General features: G+C 39.1%; 1 protein-coding gene across 5 annotated transcripts in view; it reads left to right on the forward strand.

Annotated features, from left to right (window-relative positions):
* Positions 1 to 319: 319 nt before the first annotated feature.
* PAN3 (poly(A) specific ribonuclease subunit PAN3) overlaps positions 320 to 16,825 on the forward strand; it is a 72,246-nt gene continuing 55,740 nt past the window's right edge. For all 5 annotated transcript variants that reach the window (XR_014175245.1, XM_081951410.1, XM_081951411.1 and 2 more), the window contains exons 1-2: positions 320 to 1,118; positions 15,270 to 15,391. Coding sequence is in view for 4 of the 5 variants with exons in the window: in XM_081951410.1 (XP_081807536.1) it covers positions 680 to 1,118; positions 15,270 to 15,391 (561 nt within the window). In the remaining variant the exon portion in view is untranslated. The remainder of the gene's footprint in view (positions 1,119 to 15,269; positions 15,392 to 16,825) is intronic.

The following is a 16,825-nucleotide window of genomic DNA, read 5'->3' on the forward strand; positions in this document are numbered from 1 at the left end:
TCTATTTCTATTATTTCTAATTCTATTCTATATATGTCCACGATCAAGTATTCCAGGCATATTCAAGTATACACTACGGTGCGGGGTGTGGAGGAGGATTTATATACACAGGAAAAGGTTTAGGAAAGCCGCTGCGCTTCTTTCCCGCCCGCGAAAGGCCAAAAGTAGACGGAGTTTGCTTTGCCGCAACCAAACGCCCGCTCCCTGCCTGCCAGCCGCCCCACCCGCCAGGAACTGAGCCAGGCCTCCATCAGCCCCTTCGCTTCCTCCGGGCCTGGATTACCCAGAGGGCCTCACTGTGGCGCAGGCGCATTGAGGAGACAGCTCAGGAAGAGGAAAATGGAATAAACAATCCCGCCGTTGCCGCTGCCTCCGGGACCCTTCAGCGCCTGACGGAAGGCCCCGATCCCCTCCCCTTTCCCCGGCTCTCGTTTAGCCTCTTCTCCCCCGCCGGGCTCGCTTGACCCCTTTAAGAGAAGCCCAAGCGCCCTCCCCCTCCCTCCCTTGTCCTCCCTCGTTCCCGGAACTCCGGCAGTGACAGCGGCGGCCGTGGGACGGCTGCTGCGCCCGCTCCCCGCCTGCCTCCCATGGTGCGGCGGTGGCCGGCAGCGGCCGTGGTGCCTTCTGAGGCGGCCTCGCTGCTGCTGCTGCTGCTGCTGCTGTAGCAGCCGTCGCCGCCATGAACAGTGGCGGCCTCCCCTGCTCCTCTCCGGTGGCTCCCGCCGCGGCGGTAATAGGGCCGCCCCCCGGGCCGGGAGTTCCGGCGGCGGTGGCGGCCCCCGGCGGGCTGAAGCTCAAGTTCTGCCGCTACTACGCCAAGGACAAGACGTGCTTTTACGGCGAGGAATGCCAGTTCCTGCACGAGGAGCCCGGCGGAGCTTCTGCCGCCTGTCCCGGCCCTCCGCCGCCGGTCGCCCTCGGTGGGCTTCCGCTCGGGCTTCCTCCGGGCCCTGCTGCTCCTTCCGTCGCCGCCTCGCCGGGGCACGGCGGTAGCGGCGGCTATCCGGGACACGGGGTCGCGGCGCCTGGAGCGGGGCCTAAGAAACCTCCCGAGCTGCTGGGAGGAGGCGGAGGAGCAGCAGGCGGCGGCGGGGGGCTGGACGGACCCCGGCTGGCCAGTGAGTGTGGGTCGAGGGAAAGCCGCCGGTAGGCGACTGGGGTGGTGGGGGCGGCGGGAAGAGAGACGGGCTTGGGTTCTGGGCCTCCGCCGGTCTCGGGCCTGGGCTGCGCGGTTTCCTTCCAGAGGAAGCTCAGAGATGTTAGAAGCATCTCTCGGAGATGATGAGGGCTCCGGAAGAGGGTGGGCGGCGGCGGTTTAACAGGGCTGTTTCCTTTGGGTTTTGAACGCTGCGGACCTTGAAAGTAAAACGTTTGAAGGGAGTAAGGAGAAAGCAGCTTCTAATATTGGCCCCTACTCCTCCTTCCCTGTGGGAAATTGTGATTGGGAGATGAACGTGCGGCAGCCTGTCAAGGAATAGTAAAAAGGGGTGTGGTGGAGGTTGTGTGCATGTAGGTGTTTACACTGGGTATTGCTCTCTCTCTCTCTCTCTCTCTCTCTCTCTCTCTCTCTCTCTCTCTCTCTCTCTCTCTCTCTCTCTCTCTCCCCTCCCCCCATTAGAAAATTGTAGAATCTTCTGATTATTTCAGATGAAAAATGTTTTAGAGCTAAATTGTCAGCAGTGCGTGTGTGTGTGTGTGTGTGTGTGTGTGTGTGTGAAATCAACAGCATTTGTTGGATATCTTTTGAAGTGTAGCTTTTGACAACTTGTTGGGACTTTCCCGTACATTATTTTTCTTTACTCCTTACAGCTTCTAATCAAGTTCTAACTTTTATTTGTTAAATGCTTTGATCTAGAGCAGCTTCCCACCATAAAAGGAAGAAAGGACTTTATTATCTGTATACTACAAAGCTGCTTTTTGAACTTCCAGATAGATAGGTTGGTTGTAAAAACAAGAGATTTTTAATATACATTTCCCTATGTTTATTGTGCACAGAAGAAAATACTGATATAAATCCTTTATTTTTGGGGGTCAATTTTTTCTTAAAATAATCTTAAAGAGGCAATATGTGAAAATAATTGTAGCTGTCAAATAATCAGAAAAGAGTAGATTTGTTAATCTAATAAAATTACAATTTCCAGAATATCTCAATTTGTGGAGTCCCTGGTGCTCTCTGAGCTTAGTTTCTTGCAGACATTTCATTACTTGACTAGGTAACATCAACAGGCCCAGTAAGTGCTGTTTCCTCCCTGCTTATATTTAATAATAATAATAATAATAATAATAACAACAACAACAACAACAACAACATTTATTTCTTAGCCGCACCCTCTCCCGAAGGACTCGGGGCGGCGTACAATAAAACACATAAAAACAGTATGGACAATACACACACAAAATAAATGAATACGTGTACATGGAGGAGGTAGGAAGATGAATAAAGACAGTTAAAACACAATTTAAAATCCCCTAATAAAATTCCAAAAGTCACAAAATTAAAAAACCCGTCAGGAGCAGTGTGAACGAACTATAGTTGAGCCAGGCCAGCTACTTGAAATAGGTGGGTCTTGAGCTTTATCCGGAAGGCGCGGAGGTCAGAGGTAGTCCTAATATCTGGGGGAAGGTCATTCCACAGGGCTGGGCCCGCAACAGAGAAGGCTCTACTCCTAGGCGCCGCTCCCCGACATTGTCTGGTGGACGGCACCTGGAGGAGTCCCTCTCTGTGCGAGCGAATTGGTCGCAGGGATGTATTTAGTAGCTTGTTCTCCCAGTATTGGTTGGAGTGGTTTTCCCTTTGGTAGTTCCTTGATTAGGGTATTGTTTGTCTGTTTAATTGTTTGTTTGAGTGTTCACTTGCTAGCAAAAAACAATACTCTAATAAAAGAATGGGGCATGATGGCTCAGCAATTAAAGGTGCTGAGCTTGTCAGTTGGAAGCCTGACAGCCGGGGTTCGAGACCTGAGCACCGTGCAATGGGGTGAACTCCTATTCTTGCCTAAACTCCTGCCCACTTAGCAGTTTGAAAATATGCAAATGTGACTAGATAAATAGGTACTGTTTCAGTGGGAAGGTAACAGCATTGCCCTGGCATATAGGTCATATTGACCACATGACCACAGAAATGTTTTGGACAGCGCTAGCTCCCTTAGCTAAGAAATGGAGATGAGCACCTCCCCTAGAATCTGAAACAACTAGACAGGGGAAATTGTTACCTTTTCCTTTAATAAAGGAACTACCAAGGAGAAAACCCACACTGATATTATTTAGTTGGGTAATGAAATGACTGCAAGCAGGCAACCAAGCAACCAAGAGAGCATCAAGGATGCTATAGTTCAACCCAGTCCTACATGTATTCTAGTCTATTGATTCTTCAGTTTAAAAGACCTGTTAAAATAATAGAATTATTGTAATAAATAGTTAATAGAATGAACTTTAGACTAGAACATCTTTAAATCAGAGGGGTCAAACTGGTGGCCCGCGCGTCAGATGCGTTGAGCACAGGCCATGCACACCCCAGCTCCATGAAGGGGAAAAGTTGTGAAACATAACGTGACGGCAACGTGACACCTCGAGTTTGACACCGTGCTTTAAATGTTGCTCCTCCTATGAAGTCATTAGATGATCTTAAGTGAATCATTGTGTCTTAACCACATCTGTAATACGGGTGATAATGATTGCCTTATAGCTGGATAAATTTGGACTTGAAAGGATTGCAAAACTGGTTTGAGTTTGCTGGATATGAAATTGGGGCATTTAATTGTATGCTTTTAACATGTATAATATATTAATTGCTGCTTAGATATCTACAAAAATTATATTATGAAAAAATGGTATGAATCACAAAATTCTTTATTCTGTTGTTCTTTTTCCTGTTGGCATCACATATTGGATTCAGCTGTGGTTTGCTAGGGGAAATTTGGTATAAATAATCATTCAATATTTTGATAACACTACACTTGCAGATTCAAAAGGAATGTTAATCTTAAATAGCACATGGTTTGTAAATAAATTTTCAAGAAATTTATAAAAGTTTTTATCAGAAAAAAGAGATCACATTAAACTATACCTTTTTTAGTCACGTTTCTGAGACAAAATTGAAAGCTCTCAAGGTATCAAAATGTCTCGGTGTGTATGAGTCTAAAAACATGGATGCTTGCACCGGTTAGGTGGATTTTTTCAACATTCAAGTATGCAACAGGCTGGGTAAAGAAATAATTAGCAGTGAGACAAATTCCTTAGCCTATTGCTTTTTGTAGAGAAATGTTTCTGACTTCTAGGCATGTTAGTGTAAAAGTCCAATTTATTTCATCTGGCAACAGGTTGAAAAGTTGCTGTAGATAAAGTTTTTCTCCATGATGATTTCTGTTTCAGATAACAGTGTAGCGTTTCGTTTTTGGGTTGGCTAGCTAGTCTTATATGCAGTATTTTGCAGCACAATATTGCTGTACTCAGTTTTTTCAAGTCTAGCACTGGATTGTCTTGTTCTTCAGAAAAGATGTCTAGCCATGATAGTCATACTCCGCCAGTCGCATTTTGTACACTTATTGCCAAAGCATGTGGGACCTTTCCATAATTATATTCAGCAAACTGGAAGAAAGCTGTTTTTTTGAGGTGCATCTATCCTATCTCAATTGTATATGTATTTTACAAAAGTAGGTAGAAGGAGGGGGAAATAGGATTTATTTGTGACCATAATTACAATTAGTTCAATAAAATAATAGGAAGGAATGATTAAAAAAAACTGACCTTTGGAAGAATTAATCATTAAATGCCCTTCTGATTAATGTAAGTAAAAAACAAGACTGGAATAAAATTATTACATTTAATCCTACATTTTAGCTTTGCTCAAATGCTCATTGAAGCAGATTTAAGAGAAATTGGTGTGTGTGTGTGTGTGTGTATGTGTATGTGTGTAGGGGGCAAAGCAATGAATGCCATTATTTTTCTCTATTAGCTCCTTTCACTGTGGCCTGCCTACCTATTGCTTCTTCTGCTAAGGAACAGAGAGTACTTAAGCTATAGTGTTGACAGAATCAAGGCTATGATAGGTAAGTCCTTTGTAGAAGAGCCACTTTACAACAAGCCATGGCAACTTTTTTGACTCCTGGTAAAAGGAGTGGTGAGAAGCAGCGAAGTATACCTTTCAGCAGACTATATTCCAAGCTCAGAGGGAGTTTTGTTTCATGGTCAGAACAAATCGTACGGTTTGTTCCAAGTGGTATTGTTTTGAATGTTTTACCTAGTCTTAAGTGTGACAGTTGATCGGCTGGACTGCTTTTGTGCAACTTAGCTAACCTATATCAGCAGGGAAGTTAGAATTCATGTGGTGGTTAACTTTGTGGCTAAGGTTTATGTAGGAAAGCATGAATGTTGCATGTGTATTGTGCGGTATTTTGCTAGCAGAATACAGATGTGTGTGTATGTATCACGTTTTATAAAAGCGTTGCTAAAGCTTTTGAGGTTGCATAAATGTGCAGTGGGTATTTCGTTCTCTTTGACCTTTGATGTATACCTAAAATGCTTGTTAAATTTGGGGGGGAAGTTTGTTCTTGTCTTCTGGGACCATGATCTTTTGTTTAATTTTTTATGACTTGACATCACTTTGTAGTTATGAGTACATGATTGTTCCTGTTTTGGATTTTTTCGGAATGTAGTTTTCTTGCAGGGTATAGAACAACTTAATATTTACCATTGAGCTGTATATATTGTATGCTTTGATGCAAGCATTATAAGTTTCACATTTGGTTGTGTTGCAGAAAGATTTGAATTTTTTAAAAAACATAAAAATATTTCTTAGTGAAGAATGTAATACATACTACAGTAGGTAGCTGGACTTCTCTTTTTCACCTGCTGTGTTAAAGTGTTAAGTGCTTTTAATTTGTTAAAGTAAGTGCTAATGAAAGAAATGCAGATAATTTCCTTTATTTGTTCCTGAGCTTAACGAAAGATTTATTTAACTACCTAAAGATGTAATTTTTCCCTATTGAAATCTCTGGAGTGGTGAGATTTGATTCAGTCTATTAAATATAATCTTTGGAAAAATTTCAAATATGTCTTTAAAATCCCTTTAATCAGTTATTCTGCAAATTGGCTGGTAGTGGTCATTGTGTATTGCCACCCTACCTAATCTTGGCACCCTTTGGTAAAAATAAGAATCAGGGTCTGATAACAAGTTTCTTGTAGCCAAGGTACTCAAAGCATTTTATTTTATTTTCTCACAGAAGTATTCAAACTATTTGACCTGCCTGAATATTGTCAACTTAGACCATTCCAATGGACCATATTTACAGCATCTATCTTATTTGTACAAAAACAAATTTTCTGATTTATGCAGAAAATGTGATTCGGATATCTAGTTGAAGATGATAATAGAAACCTCTTGGTAACACTTAAGTGGGGTTTAGGACAACCTAAAGCATGTATTTTAGGCCAGATTGCAGGGAAACCTGAATCCCAGTAGAAAAGATAGCAGGACATCTGCTAAACTAATATGTCACTGACTGGAAAAAGCAGTGAAGGAAGTAAAGTAATACATCATTCTGCATGGACAAGCATTTGGGTCACTGTAGCTTATGTTTCTCCTATCATTGGTAAGAAGGTAACAGGCCCATCGTTTGTAGGTTTGTTTATACGTAAATGTCTTCAAACATCTTATGGATTTGTACATTTTTGGGGAAAGTGTTTCATGTATTTATTTCACCTGTAATTCCTAACTTTAAAAATGACTGGAATAAGCTATGGAAAAGACAATTACTTGAATGGAAGAATAAATGGAAAAATATGTATCATATGCTAACTAGTTATATGGCACAGTAAGGCCCATATTTTGCAGCACTCTAACAGTTAATTTATCTACATCTCCAAAATTATTTTCAGAAATAAAAAATAGACATACCTTGTATAAGAGATACAGATTTTCTGTGGGATATTTCTGAAATGAGTTTTTCCATAATATGGTGACCTCCAGACACATTTTGTTGTCTGGGGATGACAGAAATAGTAATTTAGCACATCTGGATTGCACTTAACTGGTGTTCGGAAGATTTGTAGAAATAGTAACACTATAATCCTGTTTATATCTAGTTAGACATAAATCCCACTACTGTATGTATATTGCATTATAGAATAGAATGGTGCAGCCTAAGGCTACAGGATTGCACGTGAAAACTATTTTCCTCATAGATGTTTACTTCATCCATAAACATCATACAACAGAGTGCACTATCTCTTTGCTTCTATGAGGTGTTTTGACCCCAAGACCAAATGCTGGGAGATGGATAAGGAGAAGGGTTTTTGCAAACTCTCCTTTTGCTTGTTTCTTATTTGGCCTATGGTTAGTTAAATGAATCTGTTTAAAAAAACAAAAGAGAACTTCCTATTTCACTGTCTCCTCCCCTCCCCTCCCCCCAGCTTCACACTTCAAGAGTAACTTAGGTATTGCCTAAGTGAAGCATTTAGTTTTCATGTATTAGCTTCACTAATAGTAATTGGGATAAACTGATGTTTTCAACCCAAGAACATTATATTATTGAGTGTTTCATTTTTTTAAAATAAAACTCTGTGCTTAATTACTCGGAGTTCTCCTTATGTAGCACAAGCAATGTAGCACATTCTCTTAACAAGGACTCTGGCTAAATTCAATATTCAGTAGGTTAATTTTGGCTGAAGTAGATTCTAAGTTGTAAGTTCTTGGTGAATCAGAAGTAAAGGATTATAAAAATGTCCAGAGATCCTAGAAATGGGAGAGTTCACAGAGAGAAACAAAATAGGACTTGTTTTTGTTGCTTAATAGATTATTATTACAGCATTATTTTACTTTTTCACCTCTGACAACAGTGATATGGTGCCAATAAAGGAGAATATTTGTTGCTCAGGGCTGAAATGAGGGGTTCTTGATGCTCCCTTCCTAGCACTGATGATGTTACCTAGTTTGGGTAATGAAATGTCTACAAGAAAACAAACAATCAGAGAACACCAACAGTGAGATGGCCTACACAAGAATGTGTGAAAGATGTGATCTGTTTCAGGCATTTTTTATTTTCAAATAAAAATAGGGGGGGGGTCTATAATATGCAACAATCCTTAGAAACCTGTCAATTATGGTAAATTTTTGAAATGTAAAGACTTTCTGAAGATGAGGAGCAAAGAGAATTAGTAGGCCAAATTAGAAAGCCTGTGCATATATCTTAGGATATGTAAATAACTATGTCCCAATGTCCATGCCAGGGAATTGAGATATCTGATCAATGTTAGGGACAAATTAACAGAATGTACCATCCAGAGGCTGTAAACTTTAGTCTGTATCTAAAGGAAGGAATGTGCTTTTTAAGAATACAGAGTGGCGCAAACATCTCAGTCCTTGTCTGTCAAACGTTTGATATTGGGAAGCTGTTTAGAAATAGTGAAATTGTAAGAAGTTCAGTTGCTTTCCTTCTACTGTCTCTGCCACAGTGTGCTGAAACAAGCAATGCTTCAATAAAACCTGACTTTGGATCACATAATGTCCACAATACATGAGTATGAACCCCTAATGGGATAGAAAAATGCACTTTGGAAATAAAAGCCTCTGTTTTCAGAGCTAAATAGTTTTTGTTTTATCTGCAAAAGCAAATCATTCAAGAGGCCATTTTACCTCCAAAGAGAGGAAAGTTTTGGGCAGGGCTTTAGAAGTCTAAATGAAGGGAGAACTAATGAAGATGGAAGGCTAGAGAATCTTCCATCCTTCCTTCCTTCCTTCCTTCCTTCCTTCCTTCCTTCCTTCCTTCCTTCCTTCCTTCCTTCCATCCATCCATCCATCCATCCATCCATCCATCCATCCATCTATCCATCCCAAAGGGGTGTATATGTGTGTATGGAGAGGGGGGAGGGAGAGAGCGAGAGATGCATTATGGGACAAAGGAGATGTCTCAAAGATGTCTTACAGCCAGAGTTACGAAAAGGGGTAGTGATTTGAACTCTGGCCAGCAGAGCAACTATTCCAGTGTTCTGAAATAAAGATTTCTTTGTTGGTATTGATACATGCTCAAAGAACAGATTGTAGTAGCAAATGAAAAAAACCCATAAGTTTGAAAGGAATTTGGAAGTTTGTAATAAAATGAAGACTAGTGATGAAGAGCCAATTCATTGACATGTTAAAGATGCATTGAACTTTTCTAGATTTAGGCTCCACTATGTATTACCCAGTCAGGAAGAGACAGAATTGAATGTGTTGACAGGGATTGTTAACAAGCAAGAATGGAGATCTGCTGTTGGAAAGAAAATCACTGGAAGCTGGACTTTTCAGAGTAGATTCCCCAGAGGGTTGTAAATTCTGTTCTAATGGAAAACCATCCCAGGGCAGTGCGAAGGGAAAGATTGTGCTGAATCTTGGAATACACAGTTAGATTGTAGGAATATACCGAAAATCAGGTACAATAGATGCAGAGGAACAACTGACAATACATCTCAAAATTGCAAACTATAAATATGCAATCAACATAACTCTCTGTTGATGAATCACATAGTACAAAAGGAATTCTGAAAATGCAACGTAATAGCAATTTTCAGTGGGTAGAGAAATCCATACTGACTTCTGTTCTTCTTGGATCAAAAGACAGAAGCAGACACTTTGTAATTTTCTTGGATGAAGGGTCTTATTTTTGTTTGTTGTTAATAAGACATAAAGTGACCTGCAAATTCAGATTCTTTGTGGCTTATGTAGAAAATAAATTGGAAAGAAAGCTACAGATTTTCTATTCTCATAATGGGACAGAATTTATGAATGGACAGATGTCTGGTTTTATAAAGAAAAACAGGATTATACATGGGAGAACTGTCCCCTTTGCATCAGAAATGGATTTACAGAAAGAATAAACATTTTTGGGATTGGATATGTGCAAAACTCTTAGTTGACTGAATCTAGATAATAATATGATTTCAACAGCTATGTATGTATATGTATGTGTATGTGTATGTATGTATTGATTGAATTTATATTGCCGCCTATTCGCACATGGCGACTCAAGGCGGTTTACAGAATATAAAACCCCATATAAAAACAATAAAACTAATAAAAGAAGAGTCATATAATAAATTAATACACAGAAAATCACCCCCATCCCCTGCCCCGGCGACAGCACCTCACACGAGCCATTTAATGGGCTCCATCCTGCTCTGAGTTTCTTAGGTGGGATGTATTCTGTATTCTAACCTCTAATTCTCAGCATTAAAACTTATTAAAGACATTGTGAATATTGCTTTACTAGTTGTGCTCTACAGTTAAGGAATTTGACAATAACGTTTAAGTTTGTAGAACTGTCTACCATCAGAAAGTCAACTGAGTGCAGTTAAGACCAAATGCAGTACATATGGGGAAGTTCTGTTCTTCAGAGTAGTAGTCAAGGGATATTTTTAGAAATATGGAGAGGACTACCATGAGATTATGAAAATACTTTAATTAGGACTTTCTTAGGCATAGTGCCAGAGGCATAGAAATTGACCATCTGGATGTAAAGAGTGTTTTCTGTATTTGTAGAATTAGAAGAAGAAATTTACATAGAGTAGGCCTTAGGGTTCATTCAAGCTCGCAAGTGGAGGCTTGTGTACAAATTACAGAAGAATATGGATTAAAACTGACTGCAAAGACTTTCAGAGAGAAATTAAATCAAATGTTGCTTAAAAGGGAATTTAAGTAGTGCAAAGCTGACCCTTGCTTGGACTTTATCTTGCCATATGTTGAATGATTTAATAATTTGTTATGCAGACTGACAACATCGTAAGGGAACTGTAAAGCACCTAAAAAGGGAATTGTAGTGAAGGATATTGGCAACATCTCTTATTAAACCAGAAACATAATTATAGGGCATTTTGGAATGCCTAATACTGACTGAGGTAAATTTACTTACCTATAGAAGCTAATTTTCTAAAGGAAAGGTAGAACAGCGAACAACTTGACAAAGTGGTTAGCAAGATGCTGTATATGTCAATAACTAGACCAGAAACTTCTACAACAGTGTGAATTCTTTACAAAAAATTCATTACGCCAACCTAAAGTGACTGGACTGTAGTCAAGAGGCTAGGAAAATGCTTCAAGGATCCCACTGACTTCAGATAAAGCTGACAGCCAGCAGTAGCCCTGAATTAACTGGATATATGGATGCAGATTGGGCTGAAGTTAAAGCTAACAGCAAGTTTGTAAACAGTTCCTGATTCCCTGGAGGGGTGAATAAATCAATTGCACTGACAGGAGACAAGCTGCTGCATTGTTGACCTCCACCAGGGCCATGCGCATTTCAGCTAGTGAAGCTAGTTGCAAAGCCATGTGGGTTTACAAATTTCTAAATAAATTTGGAATTTACTGACGCCACGGTAAGGACTGAAGGCAGCAAAAATTGTATGGAATTCAGTTACTACAGGAAAGAAAGATTAATTCAGCAGTAAATGACATTGATATCCAATGGCTGTGGAAGATTTATGGCCTTATTTATTTATTTTAAAAAATACGGCTATTCACCTTGCATATGAATTTTGAGTGGGGAACAGCAAAACCAATATAATAAAACCTCTATAGATCAAGCAGGAATCAGAATTAAAGTAATCATATTGCTATGGTCAAGACACATAAAGGACACCTATATTGGTCTTATATAAAATCCCAATACAGCAGTTGAGAGAAAAGCCAGGTCTATACAGCCTTCTGAAAGGACAGGAAGGTCAGGGCTGTCTCAATCTTGAGGAAGGGGGTGGTAGATGTCCTAACAAAAGAAGGATCCCTTCTTGATTCTGTAATATGAGATTGTTCAATACAGGGATCTGGATTACATTTGCCCTGCTGCACCTGGTGAAACAGCAGATACTCTCAGAGATAGGCAGTCCTATAAGTCACCTGGCACTGTGCCATGCAAGGTTTTGAAGAATGATAACCATACTTTGAATTGAGCATACTATCTCTCAGCTGCTCTGTTTAACAAATCTGTGCTTAAAAGATGAAATAAGCTTCCTGACTGACCATCTCTTCTGCTTTTTCTTCAAGATGTACAGTAGTTTAAGCAGAAGTGAGGCATATAAATTTACTTTTATTGAAATAACAGTAAATGTCATCTGCATTCATTAATACCCCAGCAAAGCTCATACTCAAGCTATGAATATTTCCTTTTTTTTCCTTCCCAAATTGGATACTCTGCTACTTAATTATTTAATAGTCTTTCAGAAGAATACATTCAAGAGCATACTCTGTTATAAGGATTCTGCTGAATTAAGATTTTCAAGCTGGGAGAATATTAAAAGAATAACTGCAAAGTACTCCGCCCCGAGTCCCTTTTTGGGAGAGGGGCGGTCTAAAAATCTAAGAAAATAATAATAAATAATAATAATAATAATAATACTCATAATTAGCTACATTTAGTTCTATTAAATGCAAATTAAACCAGAATTAGTTTTTATACTGATCCCCATCCAGCAGTGTTTGGAATACAGCCTCAGTTTCTGGGACTTTTCTCTCAAGGGTGTCAAAGATCTAAGGTATAATCATAATTTATTTATAATACAAAATTAAGTTGTATAATTTTGCTTTTAAAACTTAAAATATGTATTCTTTTTCTTTATTTTGTTTTTTAAATTCCTGCTTGAAAGGAGAAATGTCTTTGAATAAATACAACTTGAGCCCCCTAAATGCTAAAAACTAAACACAACCCAGTGTATTTTCAACAGATAGAATAATTTTGCCCTTTAATTGAAACGAATATGAAACAAATAATAATAATTAGCTAAACATTCAAAACTGTTAATGAAATCTGTATAGTTTGGAAAATACATATACAATTATTGGGCCGCCTTGTCTTGCCTGCAATACTTTCCTCTAGCTCAAGGGTGTCAAACTCACGTCATCATAGCAGTGTCACCTGATGTATCAGGACTTTTTCTGCCTTCACTAAACCGGGTGTGGGTGTGGCCAGCACGTGATGCATTTGGCCCATGGGCTGGGAGTTTGACAGCTCTGTTCTAGGTGATGTTAATTATTCTTCACTCTACATATGAAACAGAAACTAGATTTTGAGTTTATATTATCATTGTTGGACAATGCGCCCTAGAGTCGGACACAACTGGACATAGAAACCTTTGCCTTATTATATAGTCGCCACCCACCAGCCCATTATCACCTGGATTGGAAGATCCCATTCTTACCCAAATATAACTTTCTTAATCAGTGAGGATGACAGCATCTGGTTAACCTTGTGTGGTCTTGAAACAGCTTTGTAGGATCAGAACTGCTTAAAACTCAAGTGAGAAACCAGCAGGAAATCACAGGGCTGCAGAGTTAAAAAAAAAAAAATCCTGGAAGAAAGTTACCTAAGAATTTTCTTGTTGCCAAGGAAATATGGCTACGTAGTTAACAGTAGTTGAGTTTGATTTGAAGGAGACTTTATTGGTCTCTCCCTCCCCCATCCAACTGAACAAAGCAGCACCAAATAGAAAGAAAACATCCTGACCAGGGGTGGGTTCTGGCCAGCTTTACTGCCGGTTCGCTTGTGCACACGCTTTACATGTGCGTGCATGTGCAGTTCAATTAAAATTGTTCTGCGCATGCACAGAACTAAAAAAACAAGATGGCGGCGATGACAGCGACTGAGGAACTGGTTCGGAGGTCAGGCCGCCATACCACTACAGTTCGGCCAAACCGATAGGAATCCACCTCTGATCCTGACTCATCTGCCTATACTTCCAATGCCAATTTTACTCTATTTTCAGCTTTTTTTTTTTTTAATCAGAAGGGCTGAGTCAGAGGTCCAATCAGGAACTCTACTCTTAAAATTCTCATTACTGCTGGGACACAGCACTAATAACAGTTGTGAAGTCTGCCACTCTTAGTCTGAATCCCATTTTCTTGCTGTCATTAGTAGACCGCATTTGCCTTGAGTCATTGTCTAATCTACAGGCTACAATACTGTAGTCCTTAATGTTTGAACAAGACATGCTGTGGCAGTTTATCTGTGGGCATAGAGCAGGGGTGTCCAAACTTGGGAACTTTAAGACTTGTGGACTTCAACTTCCAGAATTCCCCAGCCAGCATGGCTGGCTGGGGAATTCTGGGAGTTGAAGTCCACAAGTCTTAAAGTTCCCAAGTTTGGACACCCCTGGCATAGAGGTAGGCACTGCAGGTCACCGCATCCACTACAATATTCAATAAGTCTCATTTCTTCTCTTACTCTCCATTTGTCAGAGAAGCACTACAATGCCTTTTTTAAAACAGACTTAGCCAGCAGTTTTGAAATCCTGAGTATTCGGGGAATACTTTCGGCCTTCATGCTATCAACTACATTTTATTTCTCAATAATGATGATGATGATAATTCTCAACTTACAATAGTTTGTTTAGTGACTGTTCAAATTACACTGGTAGTGAAAAAAATCGGCATATGGCCATTTTTCAGACTTATGACCATTGCAGCATCTCCATGGTCACATGATAACGGATTCATATGTATGATGGTTACAGTGTCCCAAGGTCTTGTGAGCACCTTTGTGACCTTCTGACCAGAAAAACCTGACCAGATTCACTTAACCGTGTTACTAACTTGACAACTGCAGTGATTCACTTAACTGTGGCACAAAAAATCGTAAAATAGAGCAAAACCTACTTAACAACTGTCTCGTTTAACAACAGAAATTTTGAGCTCAATTGTGGTTGTGGGTCAAGGACTACTCGTAATAGGAAGAAATACTTGTCTTCAATAGATTATGAAATGTGCATTTCAGCTGGCAATCTTGAAAGCATTTAAGAGTCTGTTTAATTTGATACAATATTGAGGAGTTTCTTTTCATTTCTTTTGACTGCTAATTTTATACAGTTTTTTCTGCCCCCCCCCCCCCCCCCTGAATTAAATAGATCCCATCTACTTAAGCACAATTGATAATTCAACAAGACTTGTAATTTGGATGTTGGAGCAAATTGCTTTTGCTTGTTAAAGAACTATTGATTCTTTACTGTTAGAGGAAATGTGAGAGAGATGCTAATGTTCAGTTAACTTGGATTTCTGTTTAAACTTCGTTGTTTATACTTTGTTTACTGATATTACCAGTTATATTCCATTTCCATTTTCTGGTTCTCGCTACTATCTATAAATCAGAGTCCTGTTACTGTGATGAAAAGATATAATTTGTTGGTATGTGGTCTTTTTAATTTCTCCCTCTGTATTTAGATAGATATTGGAATGTAAATTTGCATGCTGTTGGAAGAAAAGATCTGCAAAACTGATAGCCTTTAAAACACTTTTTTTCTCCTTTTATCTCTAGTTCCGGGTATAGATGGGAGTGCCCTGGCTGAAGCTAGTCTTACAGACTCCTATTTCAGCACCAGTTTCGTTGGAGTCAATGGATTTGGAAGTCCTGCAGAATCAAAGTATCCTATGATGCAGGTAATGAGTCCTTCTATAGAGTGTCTACTGTGGTCTGTTGCTGATTGAAATTATTTCTGCAGTTTTTTCTATGGAAGCGTGAATTCTAACATGGATGGGAAACCCCACTTCAATGATACAAATAGAACTCTTTTGAAGAAAAAAGTATAGGGCAATGTGGGAAAGATGTTGCTTGTTTGAATTTAGTTGGTATATCTGTAATGACCAAAAGAATACAATAACTGTTGTAATCTAGAATCCTCTTGGCAATGTGCTTTTTTGGGAATTATATAACATGTTCAGTTAGCACAAAATTTGGTTGTTAGAATTTTCATTAGCATAAGTTGGTGATACTCCTAGAAGAAAATATTTTTGTTTAGCAACCTGCCTGTCTATTGAGATAACCATTGACATTTTGGGAAATGTCCTTTTTTGAGTACTATTATATAAAAGTTACTTATTTAATAAAATATCCCATTCCCACATAACTCTAGGCAGCTTACTACTGCAAACTAAAATGTACAAAAAATATAAAAGGTATAACAGACCAGAAGAACAAAGTAATCATAATAAATTGCAAGTACTTGCCAAGAAAAGTGTCCTTGCAGTGATAAACTTGAGTCGGAAACGTGTTCTTAGACCAAGCCAAGCCATTTAAAAATATTTGCATTGCTTCTAGTTTTAGAATTTTCTATTGTTGGTTTCTTCTTTGTTTTTATTGTCCATATGATCACATTGTTTTATGTGCTGGATACTCCCATAGTGAGACACATAAGAATTGATCCAGACTGATTTTTTTTTTAAAAAATAGAATTTTTATCAAGAATTTTAATTACAGTGGCGAAAACTAGTACAAACTAAAGTTGGAGAAAAGGAAAAAAATAAAAAGAAATAATAAAAATTGGAGAGGGGAAAAAGGAAAATAATGTAATAAAAATATATTTTCTTCCAACCTTCATCACTACAAGTATAAGCAAATTTAATAACTCTTTACCTCCTAGAAAGTTAAACAGATATATTTTCATCCCATATTCCATTCCTTATATCTGAGCAAATCCATAAAGCCTCAACTTTTCAATCCTGGTACCAGCAAAAATCCATAAATTGTTGCCAAAATATTGAAAAAAATATTAAACCTTTGATCAGATAAACCAACTTTGTGTTCCTTCCTTTTACGTTTACCAGTCTTATCTTTAATTCACTCAAATATTGTTGTAGAACTTGATTTCTCTGAAATTCTTCCTTTTCCAATTGCACAGATTTCTTCAAGACTTTATCATTCCCCTTTTGTAGATCTAATAAGATAATATTTTATAGGATATCCCCTTGGTTTTAGTTGGACACCAAGGAAAGAGGCCCTGGGCATGTACGGGAAGACCATGGAAAAGAGCTTGCAGGGGTATGAGTGATTTGAGATGCTCAGAAAAAAGGATGTGGGTATGTGTGCAGGTGTGC

Source organism: Natrix helvetica, assembly GCF_964273705.1.
Source record: "Natrix helvetica genome assembly, chromosome: 4".
In the NCBI taxonomy this organism is placed as follows: Eukaryota; Metazoa; Chordata; class Lepidosauria; order Squamata; family Natricidae; genus Natrix; species Natrix helvetica.